The sequence below is a fragment of the Coccomyxa subellipsoidea genome (assembly GCF_000258705.1).
Source record: "Coccomyxa subellipsoidea C-169, whole genome shotgun sequence".
Lineage (NCBI taxonomy): Eukaryota > Viridiplantae > Chlorophyta > Trebouxiophyceae > Coccomyxaceae > Coccomyxa > Coccomyxa subellipsoidea.
Window position 1 is genome coordinate 227354 of NW_005178029.1, and position 14279 is coordinate 241632.

The following is a 14279-nucleotide window of genomic DNA, read 5'->3' on the forward strand; positions in this document are numbered from 1 at the left end:
ATCTCGCGGGCTCGGTATTCTCAGCTTGACTTGGTTTGCCGTGATAGATCTAAACATCTTCAGTTGGGATGGCCAGATAGAGGGGCCAAAACCATCCCCAACTGGGCCCATGTCATTGGCTGGGCTCTCTGGGACAGGGCATAATGATCTGACACTTGACCAGGCCACACAGACCTCTTCTCAAGTATTGCACTGAGCATATGACATTGCTTCAAGTGTACAACTTGCCACATATGAAACATATGGCTGTCCGTGCTCAATGAGATGGCAATACAGTGCTCAGGTTCTGGATGACTCCTGCTACAATGCACGCCCACCGTGGGAAAACCCCAAAACAGGGGTGCTGTGAGCAAGCCTTAGGCATCTTACGGGCTCAGTTCGGAGAGTCCAGTATGGTACTGGACTCTCTGAACCAGGACTTCATGACCTGATACCTGACCAGGCCATGCAGACGTCTTTTCTGATGTTGCCTTAAGGATATAGCATTGCTTCAAGTGCACAACTTGCCACATATGAAGCACATGGCTGTCTGTTCTTCGTATGTGGGAGATGGTACTGCAATGCTCAGAATCCGCTTCAACTCCCAAACAGGGGAGCTGTGAGCCTTGAGCAAGCTGCTCAGAACACCGTACTAGATCCACTTTGGAACAGTTGCAAGCTAGCCGTTCAGAAGTGCTCTCAAGACCCACTTCAGGGAAGGCGCTCAGAACATTTCAATAGGCAGGGCGAAGCTGGGGGCCTTGCCAACAGAGAAGCCGGTCTCCCAAGGGAACGCCATCGAAGGGGTGAGGCCCATGTTGGGCAGCAACTGGTCCATGCTGGCGGCGCTGCACATGGGCAGGTCCGTAACCTGGTGCGGCTCCTCCGCCGGCAAATCGGCTGAGACCGCGAACGCGCTGCGCATGCCGTTGCTGAAGACCGGCCCGGCACCTGGCAACACGTGCACACAGGTCAGTAACCACTTCCCAGGAGAGGTGCGCAGGTTTTGAGATGCAAAAACAAACCATTTTTTTATTTGGTGCCTTGACCAGGGCTTTGCTTGACACCCATAAAATACCATGAGCTAGACTCCTGTGGATGCCATTTACCAAGATCTCAGCTCTCAAATTCTCACTCTCAGACAACCGATGTATGCACATCATGTGCATTGTTGACTTGCTCTGGCCTATCACCCTCAAAGACAGCCCCAGGTCGCAATAAAGATAGCAGGTGTTGGATTTGAATGCGAATTCAAAAGGAGTACACACCGAGGGTCGTGTCGGCAGCGCCAGAAGCGCGGGCTCCGGGGTAGTTGCACGCGGTGCTGTGGTTGACTGGCTGCTGAGCGGACTGGGAGCAGGAGCTTGGGCAGGCATGGTCCTCCTTTGGCAACATCACCTCGCCCTTATTCTGCACACAAGCAACGAATTTGGTCAAGACACCGCACATACAGCCACACGCATGCGTACAGACTGTGCCCAGGCTGCCAGATAACAACAGCAGCAGACGGATCAGCACTTTGCAGATTGCACGCCGCAAGGGGCCGATCAGAAGTCAGTCCAGGTGTGTCTCATAACAATCTAGCCTCTTGTCTGTCTCATGGTGGAGGCAACAGCCGGCGAGTTGCACCAACGTTTGGGTACCGGCAGAAGTGAGCTTGCATCAGGCAGCGGTGACGAAGGGTGACTCGCACCTCGAGCAGGTGGCGAAGGTGGGCAATCTCTCGCTGCAGCGCCTTGTTCTGCGCGGCTGTCGCCTGCAGCCGCGAGGAATATTCGCCCATCTGACGCATCATCGCCGCGTGCTGAGTCTCCACCGCCGTCGCGTGCGAAGCCAACGTGCTGTTGTGCTTTTCCATCTCATCGGCCTGCGCGCATCATGAGAAGTAATTGAGTCTCCAGATGCTTGGCCCAGCCAATTGCACAACATTAATTTTTGCATCACCCCCCACCCTCCTGAAAAACAGCACAGGGTACACCTGATGCCCAAAACATCTGGCAATACAACATGACAAGAGCAATGCTGCGAGACTGCACTGCATCTGTACAAGCTGCAGCCCAACAGACTCGCACTTTCATACAGAAACCACCAGCGCACCCACAGCACCAGGATCAGGCTGCATGCCATGGAGCGCAAATCTGCAGGAGAAGTCTGTAAGACTGCCAGTATTGGCAAGAGGGAGGGAACAGCAGGGAGTGCACCTTGACGGCCATCTCCTCGATGAGGTCCTGGCGGCGCGCGCGCACGCGGCGGGCCGACTCGCGATTTGCGATGCGGCGCTTGATGCGGCGGCGCTCGGCCGGGGTAAGATCCGGTGAGTCTGGGTCGCCGCAGTATGCGATCGGCCGGCCCACCTTGCGCTTCTCTCTGGGACCCTGAACATGGCAAAAGTTATTTGAGCCGCATCTCTCTTGGTGCCTGTATATATGACAATCGAAGAAAATATCAACAGCGGGATATTTAGACCGTGGATCATCGTGCGGCCTGGTGGGGCATAAATGAAAGGACATCGGACAAATAGAGATGCAGAGATTGCGGCAAAGAGACTGCCCGGCCAACAGCCACACTTTCGGCCAACAAGGCATACAAGGAAATGGTAGCTCGACTGATACTGTCAGGCGTTGCTGCAAAATGATGAAATTGGACAGACACAAAGCAGCATGAGCTGCAGCAGAAGGTGCGTCTCAATCTTATCATTGCAGAGGGTGCAGAGTTAGGTGCTCACCTTGTTCTTGGGCGAGTTGGAGTTGCGAGGGGAGCGGCGGAGGTTCCATTCCTCAGCCGCATCGCTGGAGCAGGACTGCAGGCTGGAATGCCGCGCCTGCAGAGACTCCTCATGCTCCCCCCCAGTGTGATCGCCGCCCTCTGCGCCACTGAAACTCTCCAGATAGGACATTGGGTAGAGGGTTGTGTTGGGGCTGTAGTGGGTCGCAGTCGACTTGCTGCGCCCCTGCTTGGCAGAGGGGTCGAAGGGCGGGAAGGGCTGCGGGCCTGTCGTGATGGTGCACTTCTGGGCTGCCATGTTGACCTGGAAGGACAGATTAAACAGCGGGTCATACGATGGGCAGGTATATGATGGAGAGCCTCTGCTGGCTAAATGGTGAACCTTCAACGCAATAAATTGTCCTCGACATTGGCTCTTGATGAACTTAGAACACCCTTTTCCCAATAAGTCCCACTTTCTTTGACAAGGGACACGCAAACAGAAGAGCTAGGGGACACCAGTGAGACCGAGGAACCTTGCGCTCGAAGGCTTCAATAACATCCGCGTTGTCTTGAATACGACACAACAGATAATTCGACAATAATCAACAGGCCACCAATGCCGGGGAGCCATCGAGCTCACCTTGGTGGGCACCACCTCAGCGTACTGCGACTTCGCCAGAGCCGGGTCGCCTTGAGGGAACAGGGGGTCCATTCCATCAAGGGAAATGGATGGTAGGCGTGCTAGGAAGTCCTCAGCGTCCCGAAGAAATGCCATCCTGGTGAAAGGGGCTGTCTGTGCTGGATTTGCCAGACCTACGACACACCCATGTTTTGTCAAGTTTTGACGGGAGCGAACCGGTCGATGCGGACATTCCCGAATCAACGGCACGCATGGCCCCAACGGAGGCAGCTGGTGCACTTGGTATGCCCGACATCCACTACTAGTTCCACTGACGGTAGGGACAGGTACGCTGCAGTACGACATCCCAGCTAAAACCGAGCGCCCCTCCGTCCTAACCCCACCAGGGATAGCTCTCGTTGCTTTCACCACTATGCTAGACGTTGTCCTAACTGAACCTTCAGAAACAAGCCCCGCCGCCGGCGGTGAACCTGGAAGCCAGCGCGACCATCCACATGCACGGTGTCCAGCCAGTACAATTGCGACCTGGCCGCCCCCGCGCGCAACCCGACATTCCTTTCCCACTCTAGACATAGTCAATCAGGATCTGGGATGATTCCTGGACTCCCTGACACTCGTTGTTGGCTCGAAAAGAGCGCAAAGATCATCAGGCCACTTTATATTTACAGTGAATGGCCCACGCGCGCTTCAGCCCACCTTTTCTGCTGCAGGGGTGATGGGCCTGCAAGCTGTTGCTGTGTCGTATGGGCGTAACTGCTGTATTCTTGTGGCAAGCCCTTGTAATTCCCGGGCGTCCGAGCTTAACAGTGGTGTCTGGTCTGGGCGAAAAAGTGTCCAGCATCTATCTAGCGACGGAATGCGCCTTTCCAACATCACCCCTGCATCCGCTGTCGTGGCCTCTCTTAACGACATGCAGTGGTAGGGTTTCAGACTTCTTATCTGTCCCCTTTTGCATCCAGTACACTTTTGCCAGAATAGGCCCCAGTCCTAATTGTACTTTTTGTCCTCACGTGTCGCCGCATGCGACTTACCTTGAGCACATGCGTGACGCTGTCCCCGAAATTGCGCAACCTCGTGGATGACTGCAGAACTTGGCGGATGCGCTTGTGATCTCGTTGGAGGTTCTTAGCATGACGCGTCTCTACGAACTGCATTGCTAGAAGTAGCAGTGCTCATATCGAGCAGGGCAGTCAAGTGGATCCAATATGGTGCTTGTGGTGCTCTTGGGCTCATTGGCGGTCCTCTGTGGCATCTCGGTTTCACTCAATTATGCATTGAGTGAAGTGCGCCGTAGGACAGGGGTAAAAGACGAGGTGGGCCTCCTTCGATGCCACCCCATCGCCTTACGTCACATTGCTTTCCATAGTATATATATTTTGTTGCCGTCGTGTCGTTGCCAGTCTTGAACATTTACTAACAATCGGTTCCATTCATCGATATACCGATCATGCTTTTCTGGTACATTTCTAGGCGCCTTCAGTAATGGTCTTGTCCAAAATCATGGCATCAACCTCACGTAATGCTTGCAGGAGGGGGAGGTGGAGCATTTGCACGAAAGGAACTTTGATGGTATCGGGGACTCCACCGAGCTAAAGTACGCTCAATCTCGGCATGTGTCATGCAAGCGTTGCGTAAACCCCTCGAACGGTTGAAGCCTTAAGGATGCACTAACTATCCCTGTATTGCCAAGGCTTCGCCTGCTTGTCAAGATTCATCTGTTGTTCTTATTTGTGCAGGCAAACCTATCATGCTGGGGCAACCGAGACCATGATTGCCTTTGGTCTCTCCCTAGCCATGGGCACAGGACTGCTGGCCTTCCTCTACTTCACTATCTGTTAGTCCCCAACTATCTCACTCCATCACACACAGTGTCTCTGGCTTTACGACCTACCCATGCAGATGACTGAGCGCTGGGAATCCATGGCAGTATCTTACATGCTACTGATCTTCTTATGCTGCACTTGGAAACATGACCGGGGTGCGGCAAGACCATTCAGTTGGCCATCACGTGGCTTCAAAGCCAAGCGATGGCAATGACAAGCAAATGACGAGCAATGACAAGCACTTACAAGCAATGACTGAGCAGACATATGGCTGGGTTACAGGGCACAACGGGGGGACCCAACCGAAGCCAAAGTGCATGCCGCCGACGTGGCAGCAGCGGATTGCCTTCTTCGGAGACTTGACCGGGTTTTCTCACCCCATCGCCACAGCCTCGCCCGATGCTCAGAAGCTGTTTGACCAGGCATGCCCTCTGTTGAGCCGTTCTCACCTTCAATCTGTGACCCGGACAATACTGGCTTGGTCTCCTCCCGCTGCTCTTGCCCAGTTTGCGCTGTTTTTTCCTTGTCCACACTTTTGGCTACGGCCGCCATAAGGCTGGAATGCACGCCATGTCCTGTCAGTGCAGTCTTGGAGTGCAAGTATAAATCTACCTGCATTTCATGAGGTATCAATGCTATGCTTGTAAACGGTCATGCAAAGGATTTCCTGAGGATACATTGCCAGACAAAGGGAGTCCCCAGCAGATCAGGTGCAATACTCGCAAATGTGTCAAGGCTTTTGTGCACCCCTCAGGAAATTTTTGCTTGTCCAGGGGATGTTGCTGTCGTGGAACTTCAACCAGTATGAGGCGTTCCAGTCCTTCAGCATGGCCGTCCAGCTGGACCCCACTGCTTCCATGGCGCCCTGGGGCGTTGCCTACTCCCTGGGACCAGGCGCCAACAGGTACTGCCCTCACAGAACCAAATATTCACAACTGAATAAAAAATGCTAGCTTAGCAAGCATCTCTGATGCTTCTCTGATGCCTGCATGGCCATGTGAAGAGCTCGCTGAAGGACAAATACATCGGGCTCTACATGACTTATGAACTCAGCTGTACCAGGATCGTTGACATGTGGACCAAACGCAAAGCAGTATTGCCCCCAAGCAAACCCGAGAAGCTAGGAATTTCCTTGTGAGAGCATGCATGCAGAAGCACCATGTTTTGGACCGCTAGGTTGAGGCGTCAGCACTTGCTAGAGTACGCCCGTCTTCGGGGCGTCTCTAAATAGCTCTTGAGTGTGAATTTGCATGTGCGCTGCAGGGAGGTGGTGACTGAGCCGACCTGGTTCCCCTCCTTCAGCCCGGAAGATTTTCCGGCCTGCCTGGAAGCTGCGCAGAAGTCGCTCGCGCTGGCTCGGCAGGCCGTGGCCGACAACCGCGCAGACCCGCAGGTGACCAACTGTTGGCGCCATCTTTCCCTCCCTTTCTACTCGTACCAGGAAATTACAGACATTGCCACAACCCTGGCAGTCGCGGGAAAGTGGGTTTATCAGCCGCGCATACAGTTGGGCTCTGTTCTGCGTCAATTTCGAGGAAAGAATCACCACCGGACTGGAAGCTGCGCAGAAGGCCGTGGCCCACAACCACGGAGACCCGCAGGTCACCGAGTATTGCATGCAACCATCTTTCCTTCCCTATTTGTAATATTCGCGACTTTAAGGCCTGAAATGAGATGTCCTCTGGATGGGGGCACCTTGTTGCTAGCGATTGGAAATCAGCCACACTGAAATAAACAGTCCTGCCATTCGCGTGCTGGGTTGTTGAGATGAATGTGCTTGCAATCAGGCTGTGTCCTGCGTTGGTCTTGAGCAAAGAGCCCATCAGCATGCCGAAGGCAATCCCAAAACTCTGAGGCCTCATGTAAAAGACATCACAGCCTGGCCAGCCTGTGCCGCGACCAGGATAGTAAGGACATATGTATCCTTCCGTCACAGTGCGACCGTAATCCCTGCACAGGAGATGTCCACAAGCAGTGGCTTAGTGAATCTGTGATTTGTGTTGCAGCTTCTGCAGAAGGAGCTTGCTTACGCGGAAGCTCAGGTGGCCAGGTTTGAGAATGGGACGGCGCTGCAGCCGGGGCGCAGCAAAGCGCAGCGGCGGTACTCGCAGCTTATGGAGGGCATCGGTGCGCGCTTTCAGTGATCTGGATGACAGATTGTGATTAGTAACCAGTTGTGCACTGTTGCCAAACCCGGGGAGAATCCAGACAGGATGAGGCGCCGTGAAGGGCATTCATGGAGTCCCTTGTGAGCAATGTGAGCAAAGTAAGGCACAGAAGAGGGCTTGAAGCCGAAGAGTACTGCATTAAGACTGAGAAGCCCACTGTCCGCTACAGGATGCTGCCTTAAGGCCTGAAAGATACCGTGGGGACGCATACATCCATGCAAAATATTTTCTGTATGAAGGGAATTGCTGTGGTGCAGTCTCTCTCGTCTTGATATCCTTTCATATCTAACCATCGTGTGCTTTGCAAAGAAGCCAGTGTCTAAAAGGGGATTTGTTCCGTGCAGGCGACAAATACAACGATGTGCACGCGTGGGCATTGGCGGCAGAGGGGTACATGACAAATACACAGTGGAATTACTACGACGGGTCCGGTCAGCTGCGGCCAGATGCTGAGGTGGCGGGGCGCCTGATCAGGCGCGTGCTGGAGGCTGATGCAGGGAACGCCCTCGCACACCACCTTCACATCCACCTGGCAGAGACCGCCAGGCAGACCAGGTGACAGACACCTGTATTGACTGTCTTAAATAAAGTGCTCTCCAAGTGTCTGTCCTACCAGTAGTACAAACAGAAGGATCCAAATCGCTTCTTTATTGCAGCAACTGTCCTGACACAGGTCCTGACATAGGCGAGGGGCCCTGGGTCAATGGATCACACTCACATCATTTCAAGATATGCTTGTCACGGCTTAAAGCTACAGCTCGTGGATTTGTGGATGGCAGTCCTCCTTTCCCATGTCTTCTTGGCCTGCCAGGGTGTTTCAATGTGTCCTGTTTCATTACATATTTAAGCCAATGTCACAACGCACTTGATTCGCTTCCTCCCTGCACGTCCGGCCAGTGGTAGGCTACAGCCCCACTTTACATATCTTATATATGATGGCGTGCATGAGTTCCTGGCTCTGGTGCGCAGTGTTGCGAATCTGCCGAGCCCCAAGGTAGCAGAGGGTTCGGGCGTGGCTATGACCTTCACAGCCGGGCCCTGGGAAGACAACTTTGGGCACCTGCTGCACATGCCCGGCCACATCTTCATCAGGTGACATACGTTATTGTCCGCCCTTCATTTTCACTGTATTGTGGTGCGGTTGATTACCACAAGCAGACCAAAACCCAGAGCACAGAGCATACAGACTGGGCGTCCGCAGCGACATCCGCAGGGCCTTCATCAGTCTGCAGCCCAGCACTTGTGTGATTTTCACTCCCTAGACTTATGCCTTTCGGCATGCAAGGCTTATCTGCCTTCCTTCACCTGAAGTTCCTCTGGTCTGTGACGCAGACTTTCCTGCAGATGTTATAGCTATGTGGCTGCACCACAGGTGCAACAAGAGGCGGATGACGGCAGCCCTTCTTGCACGCCTTGTCTGTCAGCCTGCTCCACGTTATAATTGCTCATTCGATGACTTGTGTCTCATTTCTAAGATGACTGCGCTGCTCATGTCTGCAGGGTGGGGCGATGGAAGGATGCGGTGACTGCCAACATTCGGGCATACGGGGCAGACATGGCGTATACGGAGCAGTGCATGGTGGCATACGGGCCGGAGCACAACACCGACATGCTCATCTATGCTGCCAACATGGCCGGCATGGTGCGAGAAAATATAGGGCAACAATCGTGGCCTTCTCGCTATGTGATCCCCAATGTGCCAGGCAGGATGTGGGAGCGATCTGAGCAAGGAGGTGCTGCCATGCTCAGATCGCTCCCACATCGGCATGGCTGCAACGTGTTGCAAAATGGATCAGCTCTTTTGCTCATATTCTTGGAGATTGTGAGGAGGTTTGGTGTCAGGAACCTGCATGCATGGGTCCCCATAGACGGGAAATGTGCAATCCTTTCGCAGTTGTACCACGAGTGAAAGGGTGATTTGATCCAATCAGTCCAGCATGTGGCAGCATTGACCTGGTGCACGCCTGCCAACATATAGTACCATTCCTTTGTAGTGAAAGGCATGTGTTATGAGCAACGAGTGAAGATTGTGGATTGCGTGCAGGTTGGAGTGGCGGAGGAGTATGGGACCAAGCTCCGCTTGTACCAGGATGTCATGCACCCTGCTGCCTATGGCGACTCAACTCGTGAGTGGGCGCATCTGGTTCTAACAAAGGTAACTCCTTCTCGGGGGGCCCCTGTCAAAGTCTCCGATCCTCATCAACCTTGGCACGGACAATGACTAAGAGATGCTGCAGCCTATTAGTAATATATCATGTATCATTTGAGACTGATGTGCGCGCTGCGATGGGCTCTGCAAGTGGTGCGCATGCAAACGCATCTACTCGTTGAGCATGTCATCATCTGCCGGCTAGATTCACCCTTGCGACATCTTCTTGATCTGAAAGGGATGTTGCTTGGGTGTATCTGGCTGGCAGAAGACGACATTATACTCTGCCTGATACGCTTATATTTGTATCAGTAGCATGCATAGAGCATCCGTGGGCTCATGGTTCACTGCCCGGCCCTCTGAAAGACACGGGAGGTCTGCATGCAAGAGTATCACACATTTCACTGGAGCAGGGCCATTGTGGAGCTTTCTGCAGAATGCACGGGCGTCTTGAAGCTGAACAAGTCACAGTGTTTACTGAGCAGGCGCAATGATTGCGGCAGGTGATATTTGGCAAGTGGGACGATATTCTGGACATCAAGTCTGTGCCGGAGAATGCGCGCGGCCAGTGTCCGATTGGCGGGCCGCAGTATGCGAAGGCGATCTTTCACTATGCGCGGTAGGATCCTCATGTTTCCCCTATGTTTCTGCCCGTGTTCAAGCAACACTCGATGTCTTCACTAGCGTCAGCTTGCGGCAAAACGGCAACCAGTCCGGGAATGTAAACCTCCAATTTGTCACGAATGGCGACTGCCTTCTGCACCAGTGCCCCGAGTTCAATGCGGTGGAATGGTTTCCTGCCGCGCAGTATGGACTGAGTGTGGGGGACAGTCTATAATATTAACTCCATGGTGTTCCACCATCAGTTCGTATGTAGGCACTTCCGCACCTTCTAAGCATCAAGCGAACTCAGCTCTGACAGCCTCCAACGCTTCTTTGCAGCACAATGATCTGTCTTGTGTGGGCACAGAGTAGGCTCAATTGAAGGGATGACTAAAGGTGACTGATGCTGACGGGGCAGGTCTCTGGCGCTAGCGGCCAAGGCGGCGGCGGCAGCTGCGCGCGGATTCGGGAGTGACAGGGAACGCCTGCTGGGACTGGCGCACGCTGAGCTGGACCTGCTCAAGGTTAGTCACCACTCCAGCCCAAATAAGTATTCCTGTCATCAAATGTGAGGACCTGCAGGTTGGGCATCCTTGTTACAGCTTGCAGAGCAGGGATGTCTGGAAGACAAGCCTGGCTCAGGCAATTGCACTCGGCCAGTTGAAAGTTGAGAGAGACAGAACATGGACAGACACACTATCAACATGGAAGGTTGTAGGTGTTGCTGTGCGCTTTTCGCTACACAGCGCTGCACCAGCACTCACTTCCAACTCCAATAGGCCGCCCAACCCCTTATTGACCTCTCTCTTGCGTTGTCCTGTAGTGTCCTGGATGAAAACAGCAGAGAGTGCCTACATGAGAGACAGTTGTCTAGTATCCATCCTCCTGGACTATCATCCCAAATGGCTCCTGCCAGGGGTAATCAGAACCCACCTTCAATACCCCCTGCTCCTGTCTATAGTAGGGGGAGTATAAAATTGTTTCTGTTCTTTGCGCAGGCCGCCGAGGAGAAGGTTTTGGATGAGGAACCGACGGTTCCAGGGGAGCCGCCAGGGGTGTATGGCTGCGACTACAAGGGTCTTACGCGAATTGCGATCCTGCACGCGGGCGCCAGGCTGGACCTTTTGAAGGGTGACTCAGCGGTGAGGCCGCCCTGCAGCCCTTGCACCAGCTTTCTGTTACATTCTGTATCCTGTGGAAAGAAGTTTGTCCGGCAAGACGCGCATTGCTGTTCCACGTCTGCGGCCCGGGCATTTGTGGGAACTTGCAAGACATGCCAAGACCGAGATATACATCTGCCTTAGGCACAACGGTGGCTGAAACATTGCATGGTGTGCTTGGTCTGTGCCATCATGAGTTCAGGATGATTGGAACAGAATTGTTTTCTCTTATAACACAGCCCTTCCCCTAACGCACGCTCTGCCTTCGGTTCTTGCTGCATCTGTCCTTGCCACACTCAAAGGCGGCTGTTCCAGGATTGGGCAGTCACAAGACATTTCAAAAAAAGGCTACCACAGATTGCCATTGTGGCCAGGTTGCAGAGCACCCGACAACTTGGTGCTTCAGCTTCAAGAAGGACTGAATTGCAAGGATTTCCTGTGTGGCATGCGCAGGCGGCTGTGGAGAAGCTGGAGGCGGCAAAGGCGGCAGAGGACGGCATGTCTTACATGGAGCCGCCGCGGCTGTGGCAGCCCATCCGCCACTGCCTGGGATTTGTGCACCTCAACGCCACCGGAGACCATGCCGCCGCCGACAAGGTGAGCCAGCCACCCGGCCGATCCACCCTTACTCTGCTGCGTGCTTCGTGCCTCAGCTAACGCTCGCCAAGGTTGGGTGCAATTGAGATCGATAAAGAAAGAGATCAGAAGACTTACATGCAGTGCGGGCGTCAGGCAGGAAAAAAGGCGGCCTCACGCTTTGTATGCAATGCATGCAACATGCTAGAGACTTCTAGCCCAGGAGAATTGCTAAGCCAGCAGCCGCATGTCTGCTCTGTCATGGAGTTCCTCCATATAGATGAGGGCCTCCATGTCTTCATCTTTTCGTCCTCATCGTACTCGCTCTCCCTCACCCAATGCAGTTCACTCTCCGTGCTGCAGTCCTTCAAGTGCTCTGCACGGATAGCCCAAGGCGTGCCATGCATTGAATATAGCATGGAGGGACCTTATGCGGGTTTTTTGGGCACAACCTGCCTGTCTTCTGCAGAGGCTGAGGACGCTGGTTCATCTCAAGACAGCCATGAGCCCAGAGCGTGTCCTTTGCACTGGCCCTGCTTGCTTCAGAAGGCTTGCAAATCGCAGCCTTGCAGGCAGAGATGTTTGTCTTGTCCTCAAAGTGTGCATCTGTGCAGATTGAAGAATTGCAGAAACAGTCACATCTGCAGCTTTTCAACTTGCTCGTGATCCAATGTTATGTCATAAGGGCATGAGGAAGATTGGCATGATCTGCAACACCACCTGAGCTCCGGATAGTGCCTTTTTGTTGTCGCAGGCGTACACAAAATGCTGCACCATTTTGCTCGCTCATGAGCCGTAATTTTTGGGCACAGGCATACAGGGAGGATTTGGTGGAGCTGCCGCGGAACGGCTGGTCGCTGCTGGGCCTCGGGCAGGTGCTGGCTGCCCAGGGCAGTCCGGAAGGGCAGGGGATATTGTCCAATGACTTTCCCGCCGCATGGGCCGACGCTGATGTCACCCTTGACAGCAGCTGCCTGTCGTTTTCCAAGTTCTGAACGGCGCCTGTTCAGATTTGCGCAATTGCTGCACGGCCGATATCCTGGTCGAGTCTGGATGGAAGTTGAACAAGGAGAGAGCGGATTTAGGAAAGAGAGCGCAAGTGCCAGATTAGGGAGGAAGGGCTCTGCAGATTCTTGAAGCTGTGAGTAAATGGCCCCGGGCAAACTTTCATACAAACTTTGAAGTCTGCGGCTGTTAAGACGGCCAGCAATGTGAGGCTGTTATTACTGACAGTTTCTGCGATTTTCTCAGTGCAAAGTGCCTCCTGGCACATCAAATCAGTCGGAGTTTTTGCTGCCAACTTATGGACATGTCCAAGGCACGTACAGTCAGGTTTGTGCAATGATGGGTGTCGTCTAGTCAGCTGATCAGCAGCTCACGAGTTAGGGTCGCTTTGTTATCTCTTCCTCGCTGCATCTGGATTTTAGTGCATCTGTTCCTTTGCGGTGCGTTACTTTATCCTGCTGAGACAGTGGATATAGAGCTCGCTACAGCGTACTATCACAGTTTGCTTGAGCTGGATTAAGGTTGACTCAAGCTTCAAGCTGTCAATCTTGCCTTGTATATATACATGCATGTGCATGCGCATGCTGGTGCGCATGATGAAATGTGTAAGAATGAGCACAGCGAGCTTAATTTCTTCTCAAGTGACGTACTTGTCCACCCTGAAGTGCTCTTGATTACCATGTGAATATCAACTCTATTCTCTTCAGATACTTCCTCGTTCGGCTCCAAAGTTGTTCCGTATGCGGGACAAAGTGGGTTCCGTAATGAGGCTGCAAGCAGAAGTGGTACTGCATGAAGATTTTCCAATGCAGCGCGGATATACGATCGATGTTGCATTGATTCAATTCATTGAATTGGCGAACCTCCGGAACAGAAAAGTAACGTTCATAACGTGGTCCAGGCGCACAGTGGCTGGGCCATGAGAGTGCGATCTGCTGTGAAAAGGCTGTGTGACGCTTGCCGCGTGGTGAAGCGAAGAGGAAGGCTTTTTATTGTTTGCAAAACCAACCCAAAGGTATCTAATCATCGCCATTTTGTCGTGCGTTTGGTGCTTGTTACAGCAAACTACTGTGCCTCCTGTGCTTTGACATGGATCAACTGTGCCTGTGCAGCACAAGCAGCGGCAAGGGTACCACACTCTCGCAGGAGAAGTCCCTGTGCCGCTAGAGCCATCTGTCTTGCCAGCCCAGATCCCTTTCAGGTGAACATCCCGTGCTGCTTTGTTCCGTTCCCTTGCTTCTGATCATTACTGATCGACATTGTTGGCGCCTTTTAGATCAAATTTTTTCGAATGGCACCAGAAGTGAGAAGGAGGATAGGCTCCCCTTTTCGCTGCAAGGCACAAGCTAAACTTACTAGCTTGCAACTTGCAGGACTGGCATCGGTGGCAGCGCAAGCGTGGGCGAGAAGCTTTGGAGCAGCTCTCAGCAATAGAGCGCACCTTTATTTTTTTCATTTGGTGAGTGTTGC

The 14279-nt window shown here is 53.2% G+C and overlaps 3 protein-coding genes across 3 annotated transcripts; 2 read left to right on the plus strand and 1 right to left on the minus strand.

Moving 5' to 3' along the window:
* Positions 1–703: 703 nt before the first annotated feature.
* COCSUDRAFT_57232 (hypothetical protein) lies at positions 704–3460 on the minus strand (the record flags this gene model as incomplete). The annotated part of the gene is made up of 6 exons (XM_005645151.1): positions 704–930; positions 1248–1389; positions 1673–1846; positions 2181–2354; positions 2705–3007; positions 3326–3460. 6 exons carry the CDS (start codon positions 3458–3460, stop codon positions 704–706), a joined length of 1155 nt encoding a protein of 384 aa, XP_005645208.1.
* A 961-nt stretch (positions 3461–4421) lies between these two features.
* Positions 4422–13432, plus strand: COCSUDRAFT_67176 (hypothetical protein). The gene is made up of 17 exons (XM_005645152.1): positions 4422–4638; positions 4855–4919; positions 5062–5159; positions 5431–5570; positions 5922–6052; positions 6412–6541; positions 6684–6749; positions 7155–7275; positions 7661–7871; positions 8286–8408; positions 8817–8958; positions 9361–9471; positions 9969–10084; positions 10487–10592; positions 11067–11210; positions 11682–11825; positions 12617–13432. The coding sequence occupies exons 1-17, from the start codon at positions 4531–4533 to the stop codon at positions 12797–12799; spliced, it is 2139 nt and encodes a 712-aa protein (XP_005645209.1). The 5' UTR covers positions 4422–4530; the 3' UTR covers positions 12800–13432.
* A 296-nt stretch (positions 13433–13728) lies between these two features.
* Positions 13729–14014, plus strand: COCSUDRAFT_83526 (hypothetical protein; the record flags this gene model as incomplete). Its single annotated transcript, XM_005645454.1, has 2 exons — positions 13729–13824; positions 13922–14014. 2 exons carry the CDS (start codon positions 13729–13731, stop codon positions 14012–14014), a joined length of 189 nt encoding a protein of 62 aa, XP_005645511.1.
* Positions 14015–14279: the final 265 nt, after the last annotated feature.

Coding starts and splice junctions, on each gene's coding strand:
- COCSUDRAFT_67176 (XM_005645152.1), top strand. CDS start 4,531: ATGGTGCTTGTGGTGCTCTTGGGCTCATTGGCGGTCCTCTGTGGCATC. Junction 6,542..6,683: donor ACAACCGCGCAGACCCGCAG/GTGACCAACTGT, acceptor GTCAATTTCGAG/GAAAGAATCACCACCGGACT. Junction 7,872..8,285: donor GAGACCGCCAGGCAGACCAG/GTGACAGACACC, acceptor TCTGGTGCGCAG/TGTTGCGAATCTGCCGAGCC.